This window comes from Hyperoodon ampullatus (assembly GCF_949752795.1).
Source record: "Hyperoodon ampullatus genome assembly, chromosome: 3".
Classification (NCBI taxonomy): domain Eukaryota; kingdom Metazoa; phylum Chordata; class Mammalia; order Artiodactyla; family Ziphiidae; genus Hyperoodon; species Hyperoodon ampullatus.
In genome coordinates, this window is record NC_136916.1 from 86,812,917 (window position 1) to 86,833,620 (window position 20,704).

Consider the following 20,704-nt stretch of genomic DNA (forward strand, 5'->3'; position numbering starts at 1 on the left):
ACATTTCCATTCCCTGCAAGACAGTAAAAGGCACCTGGAACAGTTCTTTGCTCAAAAATATAAAAAGTTTTGGGAAGACGGAATTATGAAGTTGCCTGAAAAATGGCAGAAGGTAGTGGAACAAAAGGGTGAATACATTATTCAATAAAGTTATTGGTGAAAATAAAAAATGTGTCTTTTATTTTTACTTAAAAACCAAAGGAACTTTTTGGCCAACCCAATATCTATCTATCTTAAATATTCATAGATAGTATCTGGAAAGACATAAGAGAAGCCCCTAAGGGGTGACTGTGAGAACCAGGATGAGAGGAGAGGGACTTCATACCTTTTTGTTTTGTTTGATTGTTTTTTCCTTTTTTAATTTTCTCCTTCCAATCTTTTTACACCCTCATCTTTGCTTTTGTTTTCCTCTCCTTTTTTTTTAAATAGCCTGGTCTCTCTCCACATCATTCTTTAAGTTCACATAACAGTACAAATACATATAGGGAGCTTTGAGGGGGGGTCATTTTTATAAAAATAGAAAACACTATAAATATCTTTCTGGAACTTGCTTTTCTCACCATGGACATCTATTTCTACAGGTAGATCTAGTTATTTCTTTTTTAAATTTTTTAATAAATATATTTAGTTATTTTTGGCTGCGTTGGGTCTTCATTGCTGTTCACTGGCTTTCTCTAGTTGCGGCAAGTGGGGCTACTTTTTTTTGCGGTGTGTGGGCTTCTCATTGCGGTGGCTTCTCTTTGCTGTGGAGCATGGACTCTAGGCGCTCGGGCTTCAGTAGTTGTGGCATGCGGGCTCTAGAGCTCAGGCTCAATAGTTGTGGTGCACGGGCTTAGTTGCTCCACGGCATGTGGGATATTTCCAGACCAGGGCTCGGACCTGTGCCCCCTGCATTGGCAGGCAGACTCTTAACCGCTGCACCACCTGGGAAGTCCTCTAGTTCTTTCTTTTTAATAGCTGTGTACTATGCATACCATAATGTAATGGATTCTTATCTGTGGAAGATGTTTTTTGTTTTTGCTATAACATATTGCAGTGAATATCCTTCTACATTTATCTTTGTATAATATTTGTGCATTACATAATACATCTGTAGGATATGAATCAGAGAATTATAAGTATTAAAAAAGTTTGACTGATATTGCCAATTGTCTATTGTAAAGGTTATACCACTTCAGCAGTGTGCATTGTTAAAACCCAAATCCTAATTTAAATACAGTTCTCTCTAAAAGGAGCTTAGTAGAATGACTGGTTCCAATCTATGGCAGGTAAAGGATAAAGTCAGCCTAAAACAAGGAAGTCCTCAAAGACTAATGGGGTCTTGCCAAAAGGATACAAAGAACAAGGTGGAAGAGGCTCTATTGGCCAAATGTGGGATAATTTGAACATCAAACGAATAATTGTAATTGCACTACATTGAATTTTTAAAAATCAATTAATCTCTAGTGATAGTAAACAAAAGGTGGTAGAGAGAGAGAGTAAAGCTCTTTTTTTTTTAGAAAAGAAGAGTACAAGGGCTTCTGTGGTGGTGCAGTGGTTAAGAATCCGCCTGCCAATGCAGGGGACATGGGTTCGAGCCCTGGTCCGGGAGGATCCCACATGCCGTGGAGCAACTAAGCCCGTGCTCCACAACTACTGAGCCTGTGAGCCACAACTACTGAGGCCATGTGCCACAACTACTGAGCCTGTTCTCTAGAGCCCATGTGCCACAACTCCTGAAGCCTGCGTGCCTAGAGCCCGTGCTCTGCAACAAGAGAAGCCGCTGCAATGAGAAGCCCGCGCACCACAACAAAGAGTAGCCCCCGTTCGCTGCAACTAGAGAAAGCCCGCGCGCAGCAATGAAGACCCAACGCAGCCAAAAATAAATAAATTAAATAAATAAATTTATATTAAAAAAAAGAAGAGTACAAGCTAATAAATGTAGAGGATTGACATTCACCATTTCACAACCCCCAACATAATATGTAAAATTAAATTCAGGCACGGAGGCTAAAACACTAGGTGAGAAGTTGCTGAACTGTTCACATTGTGCTACAGATTACTTACTAATCACAAGGGGAAAAAAATATTTAACTTTACACTGGAGAAACCCTGCAGTTACTATGTTAACCAAATAATCAAACTCAGCATTGCTAATAGCGGGACATCCTGATATCATGCGCCATTTTGTTGGGTGAAATAAGAAGTACCCATTTTGTTGGGTGCAATAAGAAGTACCCAATTCACTTACATAGTATTCTTTAAAAAATGTTTAACCTAAGTCTAATCAACCCTTATGATTATCTGTAGAATTACCAGCAATAGTTAGAACTGTAGATGATGTTAGTGTGACCTTACGTAGGTTGTTAGTAACTACTCTGAGTCTCAGAGCCATCATTTATAAAATAGTGACAATGAATCAAATAAATGTATGACAATAACCTAAATATACTTTGTTGAATTTGTGTACTTTGTTTACAACCTAAAAATAGTTTGTGTACAGTAAGAATTTAACATATCAGTTTACCTCTCCTGTCAGAATCCATTCATAGCCACCAAGTATATAGCTGAATGAAAACTACATTTCTTTTTTCCAGAAGTAGATTCCTTATGTAATTACTTTATGTAATCTGATGGCATGTTTCAAGAATTCCCTATACTTGTTTAGATCCATAAGCTAATAAAGTCCCAAGTATGCTAGAAAGTTTTCTAATCTCGAATGTTCAAGGGAGATTTCAGGTAGGAGAGCATGGATTAGAGCATTTCTGTACTTCTTAGACATTTAGGTTGACTTCTATGTAATAAACAATTTTATAGATCAAAAATGATCAAATATCAGCAATTTCTTGTAGCTCGACCTAATGCATGCTTTAGTGGCAGAAGCTTAGTAGTACAACATATTTATCTGCCAAACAATCATTTTTCTCCCTTATGTTGTAGAGTAAGATTTTCTCAAAGGAGGAGAGAGGAAGGATCTGGACTGATCCAAGTTTGAAGGGAATTGGGATGTGGAGTGGTATTCTAGTTATCTTAGGCTGTTTCTTCATGTCATAGGCTCCACTCCCACCCCCCACCCCATGTACAATGGATGTTCTTTTTAGTCACTTCTTACCTCTTGTCTCTCTTTTCTAGGTAGTAAGAAATGAGGCAAAAGGAAAGAACATGTTTCTATACTTTCTTTTTCCACTCTAAACTCTAGACTGGTCTTTTGGAATAGGCAGTTGCAGGGACTTGAAAACTTGAGATTTCCAGTTTCTCTGGTTCTCTTCCAAAGATAGCACTTAGAAATAATGATACCTTTTTTTTTTTTTTTACCCCAGTTACTCATAGAATATGGAAAGTAAGGTTGAGGGACTTCAAGTTAATTTTCTTTTATAGAATATGAACAATGGAATAATAACTCATAAGAGATTGGGAAATAAAGTTTCAGACTGTAAAGGGAGTATTGAACTTATAAAATCATAACAAGATTCCTCCCTGGGATATGGCCCTTATAACAAGGGCCTGTAAGAAAGTGACTTATCTTCCTTGAAGAATGTGTTCTGGGCAACCATGTACAGTTTTACCATTTCCTCAAACAAGAAGAAATCAGTTTATTGGACGACCTTCCCCCTTAAGGAAATGTGGTCAAACCTGTATATAAATAGCTTTATTAAAATCCTTAGTTCTTGGCAAGCCAAATTATTGCCACTGTGAAAATTATTGTTTGTGTCCTAGACAGCTGCTCAGGAAGCAATCCTGCATGCATCTGGAAATGGCATGCTTTCACCATCTAAGGACTACTGCATGCTATATAACCCTCATTGGACAGCTCTTCCAAGTACCCTAGAAAATGCAGTAAGTAAATCACAGCTTCAATTTATTTATAAACATAAAAATATTGAATGGTAATATTGAGTTCCATAATGAATGAGTGATTATTATGTTTTAGCATGTAAACTAGTTATATTATGATTAATAAATATTTATTGCTTTTGCTTAATATTTCTCTCTGTGAGAAAAACAAGTTAGAGAATTTAAAAATACTTGCCTCAAAGCTTGATTGTCATCAAATATTTCTAATTTAAAAGAACCTTGGGACTTCCCTGGTGGCACAGTGGTTAAGAATCCACCTGCCAGTGCATGGGACACAGGTTCGAGCCTTGATCTGGGAAGATCCCGTATGCCACGGAGCACCTAAGCCTGTGCTCCACAACTACTGAGGCTGCGCTCTAGAGCCCGTGAGCCACGTGAGCCACGACTACTGAGCCCACGTGCCACAACTACTGAAGCCCACGTGACTAGAGCCTGTGCTCCGCAACAAGAGAAGCCACCATAATGAGAAGCCCACGCACCACAATGAAGAGTAGCCCCCGCTCCCCACAACTAGAGAAAGCCCGTGTGCAGCAATGAAGACCCAACACAGCCAAAAATAAATTAAAAAAAAAAAAAAGAACCTTGTATTAAACCAATGTTGACACTTTGTCATTGAATGCATTTAGGGTGAAATGTGATATTTATATTAAAGACATTTCTTCTTTCCAGACTTCCATTAGTTTGATGAATCTGACTGCCACACCACTGTGCAACCTTTCTGATGTTCCTCCTGATGGAATAAAGAACAAAGCAGTTGTGGTACAGTGGGGAACCTGCCATTTTCTTGAAAAAGCCAGAATTGCACAAACAGGAGGTGCTGAAGCATTGTTGGTTGCCAATAACAGTGTCCTCGTAAGTTATAAAACTATAATAACTTCTTTTGAGTTCATGATATCAAATTTCACAGGAATTGAACTATCTTCTTTGTCTGTGGTTTAGGGGCTGAGTTTTGAATAATCTGATGGTAGGATTCTTTTTAAATAAACATTCTGGTTATGATAGGTGTTTAATTGGAAAATTTTGTTTCTTTTCCATTCCTAAAGTAGACAAGACTATGTTAGGAATGTGTGTGTGTGTATGTGTGTATAAAGTATCAGTTTAAGTTTATGCTAGAAGGATTCCAGTTTGAGAACTCTTAGTATAACATTAAGAACACATGAAACTTCATTTTATTACTTTAAAAAGATGTAATGTTTGTATTTAATGAATAACTTGTATTTTATTCTGTAAATACACTAGTAGTTCATAAGTCTTCACAATATGTTTTTCTTTTAGTTTCCTCCCTCAGGGAACAAATCTGAATTTCATGATGTGAAAATACTGATTGCATTTATAAACCACAGAGACTTTACAGATACGAAGCGGGTAAATTAGTAATTATATATTAGATAAAGTTTATAAATAGTACAACTTTTTACTTTTAACCATGATATTTAATTTAAATTATTATGTATGTTCCATTTGCTAACAGGAAGTTATAAAGGCCTATCAAGTTTTTGTTTGGAAAGTATGCACCCCGCATTGAGCACAAGGTGTTTCAGAGTCCTGACTTTAGAAGGGATATTTCTTTACTTTGACCTCTTTAAAAATCTTTGTGTTGTATCATTTAACTTTAAATCCTTGAACAAAATGTGATTGTGTGGAACATTGCACTTTCAAGATTTTATAAACCAAAGCATAGCCTCATAATTTTGACAAGAGACTATATATCATGTTGTCAAAACAGTTCTATTATTCTTGGCTATCTTATGTATAGTGTCCATTCCAGAATGAAATTGGAATATTGCTGCCATATGCTATAGTAAAAAGAAAACTAATTCCAGTGTATTAACTGTCATTTTGCCTTTCAGACTCTCGGAGATAACATTACTGTGAAAATGTATTCTCCATCGTGGCCTAACTTTGACTATACTATGGTGGTTATTTTTGTAATTGCTGTGTTCACTGTGGCATTAGGAGGATACTGGAGTGGGCTAATTGAACTGTAAGCTTAATTAAACTTCATTGTTTTTAAGATAAATGGTTAAAAATTGTTTGTTAATCATTTTATCGTGTAACAACACTTAAAGTTCTGCTTGTTCTTAGAATATAGTGCTGACGATTAGATTGCAGGTTTGTCCTCATACAGGTCTTTAACTTTTCACTGAGAAGAAGGGAGTCATAGGTTCCTCTTGTTCTTCTGCTGGGAAGGAAACATTGAAATTTCACGAAAGACTCTTAAATTAAAATGTTTAGTTACCTCTCCCAGAAAAGGTGGAGATAGTTAACATTCTAATGTGCCTATTTATTTAGATTGGAAGAAAATAAACAAGAGAAGGTGCGAAGTTTTTCAGCTCCTCCTGAGTTGAGTCATTACAATGTGACCTCATCATTCTATTTAATGCTTTAGGAATTCTAAGGATATTAGTTAAACATGTCCATATTTTAATTTAAATATAGAAATGCCAAATGTATGTGAAATTTAGATTTCTCTATTTAACAACAACCTAGGCCCAGTATTCTTACAGTTACGTACCTTTGGCTATAGACTAAAGCAAGCAATGTAGTTTATTTTTTTTTTAAGATTTATTTATTATTTATTTATTTATTTATTTTATTTTTGGCTGCATCGGGTCTTAGTTGTGACACACAGGGTCTTAGTTGTGACACACAGGATCTTCGTTGAGCCACGCGGGATATTTTGTTGGGGCACAGGCTTCTCTCTAGTTGTGGCGCACAGGCTCCAGATCACGTGGGCTCTGTAGTTTGCGGCATGCGGTCTCTAGTTGTGGTGCGTGAGCTCAGTAGTTGTGGCACACAGGCTTAGTTGCCCCGCGGCATTTGGGATCTTAGTTCCCTGACCAGGGATCGAACCCGCATTCCCTGCACTGTAAGGCAGATTCTTTACCACTGGACCACCAGGAAAGTCCCAGCAATGTAATTTAGAAGGATCAGTTCATATTTATAACTCTGAGTAAAAAATTGTGCTCAGAGCATGTTATTTTATGCATAAAGGACAATATATTCACTTGTGAATTGATCTATAGGTTCCATTAAAAAGGGCTTACTTGATGCTAGCCGAAGCTAATAAGCTTATTTATAATTTCTTAAAGTACTAAAATTTGATTGACTTTCATCAAGAGAGAAGTCTAGGGTTTAAGTGTAGATTCCTAGAGTATTGAGCTTAAAATATTTTACATATTTGGAAAACACATTTCAGCATGTGTTAGTCACATGATTTCACATGAGTAAGCATTATTTTTCTTCATTATTAATCTTTATAAAGCATAGTATGTAAGATCTCCAAAATCATTTTCTAGATTATATGGTGAAACTTTATAAATAATTTCCCAAAAGCTACTGATTTATTGAAAATGTTTTTCCATTTAATATATATCTTCACTATACTTACATTATAATGTAAATTGTTTCTTCTCTAGAGTAGTACTTCTCAAACTGTAATGTGCATACAAACTGTCTTGAGAGCTCATTAAAATTTTTAAAAATTCAGATTTAGTAGGCTTGGGATGTGTGCTGAGACTCTGCATTTTTGACAAACTGGCCCGTGGACCACACTTTGAGTTAGCAAGGCAAGCTTCATATACATGTCAGGGCAGGCTCCTCCTCAAGAAAATTGGAGGTGGGAGAGCAGCACGTATAAGTTCTTTTATTCATAAAACAGGATGGGCAAAAACAAAGAATTTGTTGCCTTCAGTAGCCAGGTTGGGAGAGGAGATGTCCTTTACCTGCAGTATTATGGATTTTGAAATTGAGGAGGCTGATTCTAAGAGCAGGATAAAGATAGAATTAACTAAGTGTGTGTATTGGTCGTGGTGGGGTGACAGTATAGAGAAAGAGAGTATGAATCAGTAATAAAATGGAGAAAATTTCATAAAAAGTAGAATTATTGAGGACATAAGGACTGTTTGCAACAATATGGCTGGATTTTGATGGCATTATGCTAAGTGAAATAAGTCAGACAAAGAAATACCAAATGATCTCATTTATGTGTGGAATCTTAAAAAAAAAAAAACAAAGAACTCATAGAGCAGAGAACATATGGGTGGTTACCAGAGGTGGGGAGGGGGGGAGGGGGCAAAATGGGTGAAGGTACAAACTTCCAGTTATAAAATAAATAAGTCCTGGGGATGTAATGTACAGCATGGTGACCATAGTTAATAATACTGTACTGCATATTTGAAAGTTACTAAGAAAGTAGTTCTTAAAAGTTCTCATCACAAGAAAAAAAATGTTTTAACTGTGTGGTGATGGATGTGAACTAGACTTATTGTGGTGATCATTTTGCAATCTATACAAATATCAAATCATGTCATACATCTGAAACTAATATGATGTTATGTCAATTATATCTTAATTTAAAAAATAACACAAGGACTGTTATTTAGCAAGTAAAGAGAGTTAGACTGAAAGAAAAGGGAAAAGAGAATAAGGCTTAGGGAGTGGAAAATTTATCAGAACAAGATCTCATAACCCAGAATTACCCTGCCAAATGAAAGAGGTACTTTTTGCAAAAGGAAAAAATACCTTGATTCCGTATAAAGCCTTTTCAGTAGAGAGTTAAAGTCTATTATAATGAGTCCTTCTTATAACTGGTTCTCATCATAAACTCAAGATGGCAGGAAAGAAAGCTTAGCTTCTCATTGCATGTGGCTCTTGAGCCGATTTAAGAGTACAATTTTTAAAAAAGATGAATTGTATTATTTTAACATGATATAAATCTGGTATATGTTTTCCTTCAAGAAATTGCCTGGTGCTTTTTAGTCCACTGAATATGAATATATGACTCTTTGATTATGATGGCTTATATATGTTCTGTGATAGAAATGTCTTTAAATAAATCTGTTTGCAATGATAGATACCAAAGGTTGGCATGTTTTCCCACTCAGGTACTACTTTCATTGAAACTTTTGTTAATACCCTGTCATCCAGCTCTACAGTTTCAGGGAGGTACTGTGTGTCTCTCCCCAGACCCTCTCCCAGCTCTTTTCCCAGGCAGCCTCCCTAGAGTCACAGATGCCTAGAATAGTAACCATCCCAATCCACAGTTTTCTAATAAGAAAGTGGCATGTTGGTAAATAAGCAGTTTGGCAAATGTACAGTTTCATAGAAATAAATCTTTTTTTTAACCTAAAGTTTGTATTGAGCCCAGACCTGATGAAAAGGGTCAGGATATACGAAAAGGGAACAAAATTTAGTAGACCAGAGTTGAAGGAACTGGAACTGGAAAAGTATGTAGTGGGTTCCATATAACTGGGAAGAGACAACTAGGTGACAGAATAGAGACTCACTGCTCAACAAAAGAAGGTTGTGACCCTTTCCTCTTCAACTCCTGTGTCTGCCTTTTATTCACTGTGTGACCCAGCAAGTTTGTTGGGAGAATTAGAAACTATTTTGCTATCTTATATCAAGGTAGGACAATGCTATGTCTTGAACTCCTTTTGAATCCTTCATAGTATGTCAATGAGCACTGAACAGACATATAGAAAATACTGAGTTGACTGAGAAGAATTTAGTGTTTTACATTGAAGAGAAGCTAATTTTAAAAGTACTTTCCGGGCTTCCCTGGTGGCGCAGTGGTTGAGAGTCCGCCTGCCGATGCAGGGGATGCGGGTTCGTGCCCCGGTCCGGGAAGATCCCACATGCCTCGGAGTGGCTAGGCCTGTGAGCCATGGCCGCTGAGCCTGCGCGTCCAGAGCCTGTGCTCCGCAACGGGAGAGGCCACAACAGTGAGAGGCCCACATACCGCAAAAAAAATAAATAAATAAAAATAAAAGTACTTTCCTATCTGCAAGTTGGTAATATTAAGTGTGTAAAAAGAATTGGTTATCATTTGAAACTTATTACGTCAATGTAGTTTCCAAATTAGATAATATAAACATTAATTTGTTTATGTAATAAATTCATCTGTTTCAACAATTTTGCCTCCAGAAAAAAATGCTATTTCAAAAGTTAGTGGTTAATAACAGATCAACTCTTGAGGGTAGAATTATAAGGAGTTTTTACTTTCTAGATTAAATATTTCTTTTTGGTGTGTAACTTTTAAGTATATTACTTTGTAATCAGAAACAAATCTAAGTTGGTGTTAGAGATAGATTTTTAAAATAGCTATACTTGGCAGAGATTTGCTGAAGTTCCTGTGTATGTTTATGCAGGGAAAGCATGAAGGCAGTGACAAACACTGAAGATAGAGAAATGAGGAAAAAGAAGGAAGAATATTTTACTTTTAGTCCTCTAACAGTTGTAATATTTGTGGTCATCTGCTGTATTATGATGGTCTTACTTTATTTCTTCTACAAATGGTTGGGTAAGAAATCATATTTTATATTTGCTACTTTTAGCATATATCTTTTTATTTACTTTGCCAGATTTATCTTTTCCTTTAAGGCATTCTACCTGGAAAACTTAAGTGAATAGTTAAGGAGTGATATGAACTTTTTAAACTGCCAGAAGTGTTAGGTCCCTATTACTCTGGGATTAAAAAAAAATTCCAATTAAAAAAATACTGTGTCCGGTGTGGGGGTGGTGGTGGGATGAACTGGGAGGTTGGGATTGACATGTATGCACTACTATGTATAAAATAGATGACTAATAAGAACCTGCTGTATAGCACAGGGAACTCTACTTCACTTTGCTGTGCAGTAGAAACTAACACAACATTTTAAAACAACTATACCCCAATAAAAAAATTTTAAAAAAAAAGAAAAACAATTTAAAAATAGTAAAAATTAAAAAATAGTGTGTCCTACAGATGTAGGGGACAAACGTATGGACACCAAGGTGGGAAGGGAGGATGGGATGAATTGGGAGATTGGGATTGACATATATGCACTAATATGTATAAAATAGATGACTAATAAGAACCTGCTGTATAGCACAGGGAACTCTACCTCACTTTTCTGTACAGTAGAAACTAACACAACATTTTAAAACAACTATACCCCAATAAAAAAATTTTAAAAAAGGAAAAGAAAAAAATTTTTAAATAATAAAAATTTAAAAATAGTGTGTCCTACAGATGTAGAGAACAAACGTATGGACACCAAGGTGGGAAGGGAGGATGGGATGAATTGGGAGATTGGGATTGACATATATACACTAATATGTATACAATAGATAACTAATGAGAACCTACTGTATAGCACAGAGAACTCTACTAATGCTCTGTGGTGACCTAAATGGGAAAGAAATCCAAAAAAGAGGGGATGTATGTATACGTATAGCCGATTCACTTCGCTGTACAGCAGAAGCTAGCACAACATTGTAAAGCACCTATACCCCAATTTAAAAAAAAAAAAAAAAGGGAAAAAATATACTGTGTCTTGAAATAAGAACACTTCTTCATGGATGACTTGAAAGAATTGCTGTGGCCCCTAAGTTTCCCTCTCTGCAGTTAAAGCATAATAGGCCAGTATCTAAGCAGCAGACTAAGGATTTCTTGGTGGCTATATATAGTTATATGAAGTAGAAGATTATTCAAATTACGGATTTTTTGCTTCTGCTTACCCCCAAAGTGTGGTTTGTTCTTTTTGTTATTTTGCAAACCAAGATGTTGTATTGCTCCAATTTTGTTTTACTTATATAAACATTTAAGATCATACTACATCTAAAAACACATAGGTACTTGCCTGTGGTCTAGAGAATAAATTATACTTTTTCCTTTAAGAAGGTAGGATAATGGCTTGCCCATCCCCTGGCCAGTCTTCTTAGTGGTCTGATAGGATGGAAATTTGCTATTTGTGGCCAACATATAGCAAAAAGAGGAGGGAGCCCAGGGAAAAAGAGAGTGTGCCTCATGAGAATTAAAAACCCTTTGTAAAAACCACCACAGGCTACAATGCTTATTTAGAGAATATTAGTATAAGTTTCTGGACTAGAAAACTGAGGCCCCAAGGTTAGTTTCAGCTTGTTGTTCAATTTCTCCTGTCCTATGGCAGCAGTTTTAAAACTATACTTAAGACATATATTTACAATTAGAAAAATTTTTCTTTGAATATCACTCATATTTCAATATGTTGGTGGGAGAGTGGATACCAGGGTGATATTTGTATTATTAGGTCATCATTGCACAGCTAATTTTTCTGATTTAATTCTCAGCTTTCAATTGTTTGTGTCTGACCCTCAGTTGATATATATAGTGGTCTTTGACAGAAAAAAGAGATTTTTCTACCTTACCCTAAAGCATGTTTTCATTTTTGGTAAGGAATTTCCTTAAACTCATCCTTATTTAAAAAGTTAACCCTGCTTATAACTGTAATTTTCAACGTAGGAGGAAGATCAATTAACCTCATGGTTATCCTAGGACATGGGATTTAATTATGACTCTGACAATGGTGTGTGATATTGCAAGATTTAATATACTTTCAAATGGTTCGTTATGGCTAAAATTGCTGCCATTTCTTAATATGTTCAATGTACTAAATTGCTAAGGTTCTCCTTACCATTTTATGTTGTCATACTCAAGAAAGTAACTAAAGATAGTTATATTAACCAAATTCTTTCTCATGTCAAATCATTTTCTTAGGTATAGTATGACATTGAATGAGATACCTTAAAACTCTCTTAGGGCCTCCAGAACATGATTTCCACCAGAGTTTTAAATCTTGGGTTGGAGACCTTTGGTGGATGATTAACGAAACTCAGCTTGGCAATCTTTGACTGTCAATCTTACTACTCAGATTACCATATATATCCAATAATAACAATAACGAATAATAAGGAAATGAAAAAGTAATTTGTCCAAGATCACCAATTAGAAAGTGTCTATCCCTTATTTACTGTCTCTAGTTTACTCTCTTTTCTCACATACAAAACAGAGTTATAGTTTTCTGAAATCTAGTGGAATTTTCAAAATTCAGTTAAAATTTGTATTTCCATTGTGAAATTTTGAGAAAGTTCAGAAAACGAACACTTTTAGAGTACAATAATTTCTCCCCCTTTTTAACAATAGCGAGATCAAATGTTTTTAATTTTAAATAATTCTCAAATAAGTATAGCTAATATAGAAAAACATTTGTGAATTTTAACTACCTTAGTATCATATCTAGACAAAGAGGTTTGTTTAAGTGGATTGAGTTTTACCACATATAAAGTTGTTAGAGATAAATTCCACCGTAGGAAAATATAGACATCATGATTAACGTCTAAGGTAGGTGTCAGTTCTCATCCTTAAGCTGCAATTTAAAAAGCATTTATAATGTTTTATTAATTGCTCCATTTGTTACATTTAAATTAAATACTCACAAATGTCTACAACTCACTTTATAAACATCTTTAACAAACATGTGAGTTTGAATCATTGAATGATAGAAAATGCAGAGCCACTGACATAAATCGTAGCAATATTTTCTTAAATCAGTCTCCGAAGGCAAAAGAAATAAAAGCAAAAATAAACAAATGGGACCTAATCAAACTCATAAGCTTTTGCACAGCAAAGGAAACCATAAACAAAATGAAAAGATAACCTATGGACTGGGAGAAAATATTTGCAAAAGATGCAACCAATAAGGGGTTAATATCCAAAATACACAAACAGTTCATACAACTCAATATCAAAAAAACAAACAACCTAATCCAAAAATGGGCAGAAGACCTAAATAGACATTTCTCCAAAGAAGACATTCAGATGGTCAATAGGCACTTGAGAAGATGCTCAACATCGCTAATTATTAGAAAAATGCAAATCAAAACTACAATGAGGTTTCATCTCACACCTGTCAGAATGGCCATCTTCAAAAAGTCTACAGATAGGGCTTCCCTGGTGGCGCAGTGGTTGAGAGTCCGCCTGCCGATGCAGGGGACACGGGTTCGTGCCCCGGTCTGGGAGGATCCCGCATGCCGCGGAGCGGCTGGGCCCGTGAGCCACGGCCGCTGGGCCTGCGCGTCCGGAGCCTGTGCTCCGCAATGGGAGAGGCCACAACAGTGAGAGGCCCACGTACAGCAAAAAAAAAAAAAAAAAAAAAAAAAGTCTACAGATAAATGTTGGAGAGGGTGTGGAGAAAAGGAAACCCTCCTACACTGTTGGTGGGAATGTAAATTGGTGCAGCCACTATGAAAACAGTATGGAGTTTCCTTAAAAACTAAAATTAGAGCTACCATATGATCCAGCAATTCCACTTCTGAGTATATTCTAAGAAAACAAAAACCTAATTAGAAAAGATATATGCACCCCTATGTTCATTGCAGCATTATTTACAATAGCCAAATTATGAAAACAACCTAAGTGCCCATCTATAGATGAATAGATAAAGAAGATGTGGTATATATATATGTATATATATGTATACACACACACACACAGTGTAATATTACACAGCCATTAAAAAGAATGAAATAATGCCATTTGCAGTAACATGGATGGACCTAGAGATTGTCATGCTAAGTGAAGTAAGTCAGACAGAAAGACTAATATGATATCACATATGTGGAATCTAAAACATAATACAAATCACCTTATTTACAAATCAGAAACAGGCTCACATACATAGAAAAGAAACTTATGGTTACCAAAGGGGAAAGGGAAGGGGGAGGGATAAATTAGGAGTATGGGATTAACAGATACACACAATATATTAAAAAGATAAACAAGGATTTACTGTATAGCACAGGGAACTATATTTAATATCTTGTAATAACCTATAATGGAAAAGAATCTGAAGCTGTACACCTGAAACTAATGCAATATTGTAAATCAACTATAGTTCAATAAAAAAAAATAGTAAATTCTTTAAAAAAGAAAGAAAATGTGGAGCCAGCTTCAGCCCCTAAAGAAATCCTACCCGTGTGTAATGGAACTAAAACAACACATAAAATACCCACCCTAAAAGCTCAAGATCTAAATATTTTCAGTTTAGTAACCAATTCAGATTATGGTGTGGTCTCTGCCTTGAAAATATTATGATCCAGTAAAAAAGCTAAAGAATTAATATTGATTGTATAAATATTTTCTTATCATGTTTCTTTCTGTTCTCATATAATTTAGTGTCTTTTTTTTTCTAGTTTATGTTATGATAGCAATTTTCTGCATAGCCTCAGCGATGAGTCTATACAACTGTCTTGCTGCACTAATTCAGAAGATACCATGTGGACAATGCATGTATGTATCTCTTGTGAGGAAGCCTATAATGTTGGTTTTTGTAATTTAAAATAATACAAGGAAAAATAGCATTATTTTAAACCTGTGCAGTCCAATATGCATGTCGCTATTTTAATTTAAAATAATTAAAATAATAAAATTAAAAATTCAGTTGCCCAGTCTCATTATCCACATTTCAAGTGCTAAATAACCACATGTTGCTAGTGGCTACAGTATTGGACAGCACAGATATAAAGCATTTTCATCATCACAGTTCTACTGAACTGATAAATATTTTATTATGTATCATTTGTTGTACTTAAAATCAAGACTTTTAAATTGATATTTCAAAAGTTTTCTTGTCACTGTGGCTAACATTGATTTGTTACATTAACTGAACATTGTGTTTCATCTACAGGGTAAATTAACCTATTTTGATCTCTCTTTTAGGATTATGTGTCGTGGCAAAAGCATTGAAGTGAGGCTTATTTTTCTCTCTGTACTGTGCATAGCAATAGCTGTTGTTTGGGCTGTATTTCGAAATGAAGATAGGTATGAATACTCATTGTATTTGCTTTTAGATTAGTCTAAGGATGGATTATTTTATATCTTGCCTTGATAATTGTTCATTATGATTATTATGGATTTTTTTGGCTTTTATCCCAGAACATCATAGTCTTGAAACATGCTAAATAAATTCTTAAATGAACAGATCTTGTGCTAATGGATTTGAGGCTGTCTAGAGAAGGAAATAATGAATTAGGATTTAAACATCTAAGCTGAAATACGCTTCAAAAATATACTTAATTATGGTATAGCCACACAATGGAGTGCAATGCAGCTGTAAAGAATGAAGATCTCTCTGAATTAATATGCAGTGATTTCCAGGATATATTTTTAAGTGAAAAAAGCAAAATATAAAAGAATATCTAGAGTATGCTACCTTTCATGTGAGAAAGGAAATATCAGAAAATATACAGGTATCTGTCCATTTGCAGGAAGAATAACCAGAATAAAAAATTTAACAGTTTATTAATAAAATTATTAATACCCAAAAGGATTTAACAGCCTAAAGTTTGGGAGCAAAGCTCATACAATTTTAGGCAGCTTCAGGTATGATAATCAATTGATAATTATTCATGTCAGTTGTCAGTTTCTGGTAGAGTATGTTGTATAGCTCTCATTTCCTTTATGTTTTAGCTATCTGGATGTATATTAACATCAATGTCCTTTGTTATGAGCTACCTTTCTTAAAAGAGACATGTATAAATTCAAAGATTAAGGATAAATATGCACTTACGTCTGATATACATTCTTCTGAGGGAGCCTTTCAACTTTTTCTTAGTGTAGTAGTAGTATTCATTATTCTACTAGGACAGTAAATTACTAAATATGGAAAATATAAGAGGTTTTTCTGTTGTTATAATTGCTGCTTAATAATTGAATACTCATATCATAGCAATTGAACAGTATTACTTTACTGATCTGTTTCTTTTGAAATGTTCCATTTAAAAATAACTGAGTAAAACAATAGAGTAATTTCTTTTGATTTTAGGTGGGCTTGGATTTTACAGGATATTTTAGGGATTGCTTTCTGTCTGAATTTAATTAAAACACTGAAGTTACCCAACTTCAAGGTAAAGTATACTACTTTGTTAGCTAAAATAATTTTTTCTTTTTAAAACAACTTTATTAAGGTATAATTTACATAAAATTAAATGCACCCATTTCAAGTGTACAGATTGTTGAAATTTTACAAATATGTAACTTTGTAACCACCATCCCAATCAATTAGAGAATATTTCTTATCTTTTCAAAAGCTCTATCATACCCTTTAGCAGTCAATCCTAATCCCCAGCCCCAAACAACCACTGATTTGCTAGCTAAAATATTTTTAATCATTCATATAATATGCCCAATTCATATAATCTGTGCAAGACTAAATATCAGGGAAGAACATTTCTTTGATTCAGTGATCTTTTTGTGTGTGGGCTCCTTAGTTGCGGCAGGCAGCTCCTTAGTTGCAGCTCATGGGCTCCTTAGTTGCAGCTTGCCTGCTCCTTGGTTGTGGCATGTTTGTTCCTTAGTTGCACCTCACCAGCTCCTTAGTTGTGGCATGCAAATTCTTAGTTGCAGCATGCATGTGGGATCTAGTTCCCTGACCAGGGGTTGAACCCAGGGCCTCTGCATTGGGAGCGTGGAGTCTTAACCACTGGACCACCAGGGAAGTCCTTCAGTGATTTTTTTTTTTTAAAGAGTGACTTAAAGCAGATAAAAGTTTGAATGTGATTTGTAGAATAAAACTACAAATAGTAATAACATTAAGTGCCTTTAAAAAGTGTTCAAATGTATGTTACATGTTTATTTGTATTTGTAAAATAATATCTCTTAATTTAGATATGGGAAGTTTGACCTTTAAATTTGTTTCTTTCTTCAACAGTCATGTGTGATACTTCTAAGCCTTCTCCTCCTCTATGATGTATTTTTTGTTTTCATAACACCATTCATCACAAAGGTATGATATTTTTGAAATCCATGAGAAACATGCTAAAAGATGAGAATCTTAAACATGCTCTTAGAGTATTGATTTTGCAGATGTTTACCACTGACTGAGTTTTAATTCTCTTAAGAGAATTATCATTGAAATTGGCCTTTTAGTAGAGGATATTTTTAAGCCTTTAAGCCATTCTGCTAAATAAAAAAATCTGTCCTGACTGATGTAAACATGAGAATATCTATAAATTTTCTTCCTGCCCATTTTAAAGTAATTTTTCTTCTTATTGTAAAACTATAAATATGTGCTATAGAGAATATAGACAGCAAAAAGAATAAAAAAGTGTCATTGCTACTTTCATTTCTGTAACCCTAGTGTGAGACTAAGAAAGAGCACCACACTGAAAGTCTGAAGACCTCAAGTGTAGGTTTGGAACTTTATAACTTTATAACCCTGGGCTGCTAGTCACTTAGCCCTCAGTTTCCTAATCAGTTAGGTGAGGGAGTATTGCTAGCATTCCATCCTCTCTTTCCACCAGTAGGATTCTTTTGGTTGCCACTGCCAGAACCCAACCTAACCTTTCTATATGAAAGATGTCCCATCTACCCAGGACATGTGTAAAGGCCAGGGTGGGCCTGGCCTCAGGGGCACATACTCTTCCTTTCTGCTTCTGTCTATCTGTTCATTGTCTCAACTGGCTTTTTCCATGAGGTTAGAATCATACCACTCAAATATCTGTCGAATGTTGACTGATCAAAAATCTGGAATCACTTGTCACGTTTTAAATCTTAATAAATTCTGCTATGAATGAATTTGAAAGTAATTATTGTAACACAAATAATAGTCCCTTCACTTATAAGTTATATTTGTTCTCATATTTGTATTTTTACTTTTCTCATGTGTTTTGACCCTCATAAGTGATCAATAAATATCCTTGGAATAAATGAAAGTAAATTAAAAAAAAAATAGGTCATCTATTCCCAGCTTTACCACTAGCTTCTCAATAAAAACCTGGTGCTGTTCTTAGAATAGGGGAGAGGTGTTGGATGAGTGTGGTAGTCCTTCGTTGCCCAGTTTTTCTACCTTGTGCCTATTCCTGTCTCATGAACATATTATTAATTATTGCTTAATTCTTCCACTTTCCCCACTTTGAGTCTTGCTTTGTAACTTTATATCATTTCTTTATCCTTTGTCACTCTCATATATTTAGTGTTTGATATTATAATCACTGCTTTTTTCCCTAGTAGTTCTTTATTCTTTAGCCCCTACTATCTGTGAAATCTCTGCATTTCTGATATTTGCTATAATGGCATAAGACAAACATGTACTCCATTGGGGAGCTAAAATTGCAACTAGGTAACAAATGTAGTTAACTGTCCCAAAACATTAGCACATTTCCATGCTTTAATGATGAGCCACCTGGCTCACTGACTTCATTTGCAATAGTAACCTAAAAAAGCATAGCACTAGTATTATGGATTATAACAAAAATTGTTAATTTACTAAAGCATATTTTAAAGTTATATCCAAAGCTGTTCTAGCTTGTGTCAATTTATTTGGTTAAAAAAAATGTTTCTATAAGTCACTCCATCAGAGATCTCATAATGAAAGTAAAGCACTCTCTCTACAAAGGCATTTCCATAAGTCAACGCGAAGTCATACCATATGATACATATATTGCACAGTGGGCATAGCTATAAACTATAACTAAACTCTCTATTTATTTTTGGCTGCATTGGGTCTTCATTGCTGTGCACAGGCTTTCTGTAGATGCGGCAAGTGGGGGCTCCTGTTCATTGCGGTGCTCGGGCTTCTTGTTGCGGTATCTTCTCTTGTTGCAGAGCACAGGCTCTAAAGCGTGCAGGCTTCAGTAGATGCGGCACATGGGCTCAGTAGTTGCAGCACGTGGGCTTAGTAGTTGTGGCGCGCAGGCTCAGTAGTTGTGGCACACAGGCTTAGTTGCTCCATGGCATGTGGGATCTTCCCGGACCAGGGCTCGAACCCGTGTCCCCTGCATTGGCAGCAGATTCTTAACCACTGCGTCACCAGGGAAGCCCCTAACTAAACTCTTTAAAAAATAATTTTTCCATTCTGTTTTAACACTAGTATCACTTTATAAATGCCAAACTTGTCTGCCAGCAAACTATGTCCATTCGCTACACATAAAAAGTTTTAGTATTTTAAAGGTATATGGCAATAATAAAGATGTCTTTGAGTCTTCTTTCTTCTGTGTTTAGGGAATTTTTCATCTTCTTTTTTTCCTTCTTTGTTCCCAGTGACTAGAAATGTGATTTCTAGTAATCTGATCCACTGGAAAAGATTGAAGTGCTCTTTAGCGTTCACTGTTGTAGATTTACCTTAACACCTTCTTCTCAGTCTGGTTTGTTTGTTAGGCGACTCAAAATGAAAATTAGATACATGATTTCTGATTTTTGTGGTTTTCACTGAAAATTTCAAGGATTAAATATTAGACATTCTAAACATGTTCTTGACCCTGGTATTAGTAGACTGTTAATGAGTTGGCAGGACAGGTAGCCATAGGTGTACAGGTAATAAGAGCCTGTCTTCATTTTTTTTTTTCATCCACCACCATACTAGGTATAGTATCTTGCAAATAGTAGTTACTCAGGTAGATGTCTTTGAATGTATAAGAGGATGTCAATAATGGTCTTCAGTTAAATGTTTTAAATAGCAATTCAAAAATGAACCAACGTGAACTCTATCTGGAAATTGAATCATATCATGGGAGTTTGCTGTAAAGAACTGTATTTAATATTAGTTTATTTTCATAAACTCCTGTGATTTAACCCTTCTGTAACCCAAAGCTTAACATGAGGAAAAGATTTCTGTAACTAAGGATTTTATCCTTCTTTCTACTCAGCTCAGGTATCAGTGGGTCTTTAAAATATTTTTAAGTCTTCTTAAAAATACTCAAGTAATTTCTCCTATGCACCCCACCCACATGGCAAATGGTATAGCTAATCAATCACATTTTCCTAAAATTCAGCATTTATTTATCTTCCGACTACCTATTTGGGGAATGTATTTATTATAATGTGAAGTGTAAGATGGGTGCTCATGCAGTGTTAGCTACATCTAAACGTTTTCCCTCTCCCCAGTAGATTTGGCTGTCAGGAAATAACTTTTTAATAAACACAGCCCACATAAAAAGACCTTAGGCATACACAAAGAAAAACTTCAACTAAGGTTAATGTTTTGATTGGTGCATAAAAAGCAGGCAGGGCTGAAATTGGACAGGAGTCAGGTTAGAGAAACGTTCTCAAGTTCTTTAGGGCTGGGTCTTT

The 20,704-nt window shown here is 35.3% G+C and overlaps 1 protein-coding gene across 1 annotated transcript in view; it reads left to right on the top strand.

The window, feature by feature from the left end:
- SPPL2A (signal peptide peptidase like 2A) overlaps nucleotides 1-20,704 on the top strand; it is a gene marked incomplete at its 5' end in the record, with an annotated part of 49,860 nt that overhangs the window by 14,199 nt on the left and 14,957 nt on the right. Inside the window, 9 exons of the mRNA XM_079701228.1 lie at nucleotides 3,697-3,816; nucleotides 4,504-4,686; nucleotides 5,110-5,199; nucleotides 5,685-5,818; nucleotides 9,987-10,138; nucleotides 14,830-14,926; nucleotides 15,356-15,457; nucleotides 16,461-16,542; nucleotides 17,346-17,420. Coding sequence (XP_079557354.1) covers nucleotides 3,697-3,816; nucleotides 4,504-4,686; nucleotides 5,110-5,199; nucleotides 5,685-5,818; nucleotides 9,987-10,138; nucleotides 14,830-14,926; nucleotides 15,356-15,457; nucleotides 16,461-16,542; nucleotides 17,346-17,420 — 1,035 coding nt within the window. The remainder of the gene's footprint in view (nucleotides 1-3,696; nucleotides 3,817-4,503; nucleotides 4,687-5,109; nucleotides 5,200-5,684; nucleotides 5,819-9,986; nucleotides 10,139-14,829; nucleotides 14,927-15,355; nucleotides 15,458-16,460; nucleotides 16,543-17,345; nucleotides 17,421-20,704) is intronic.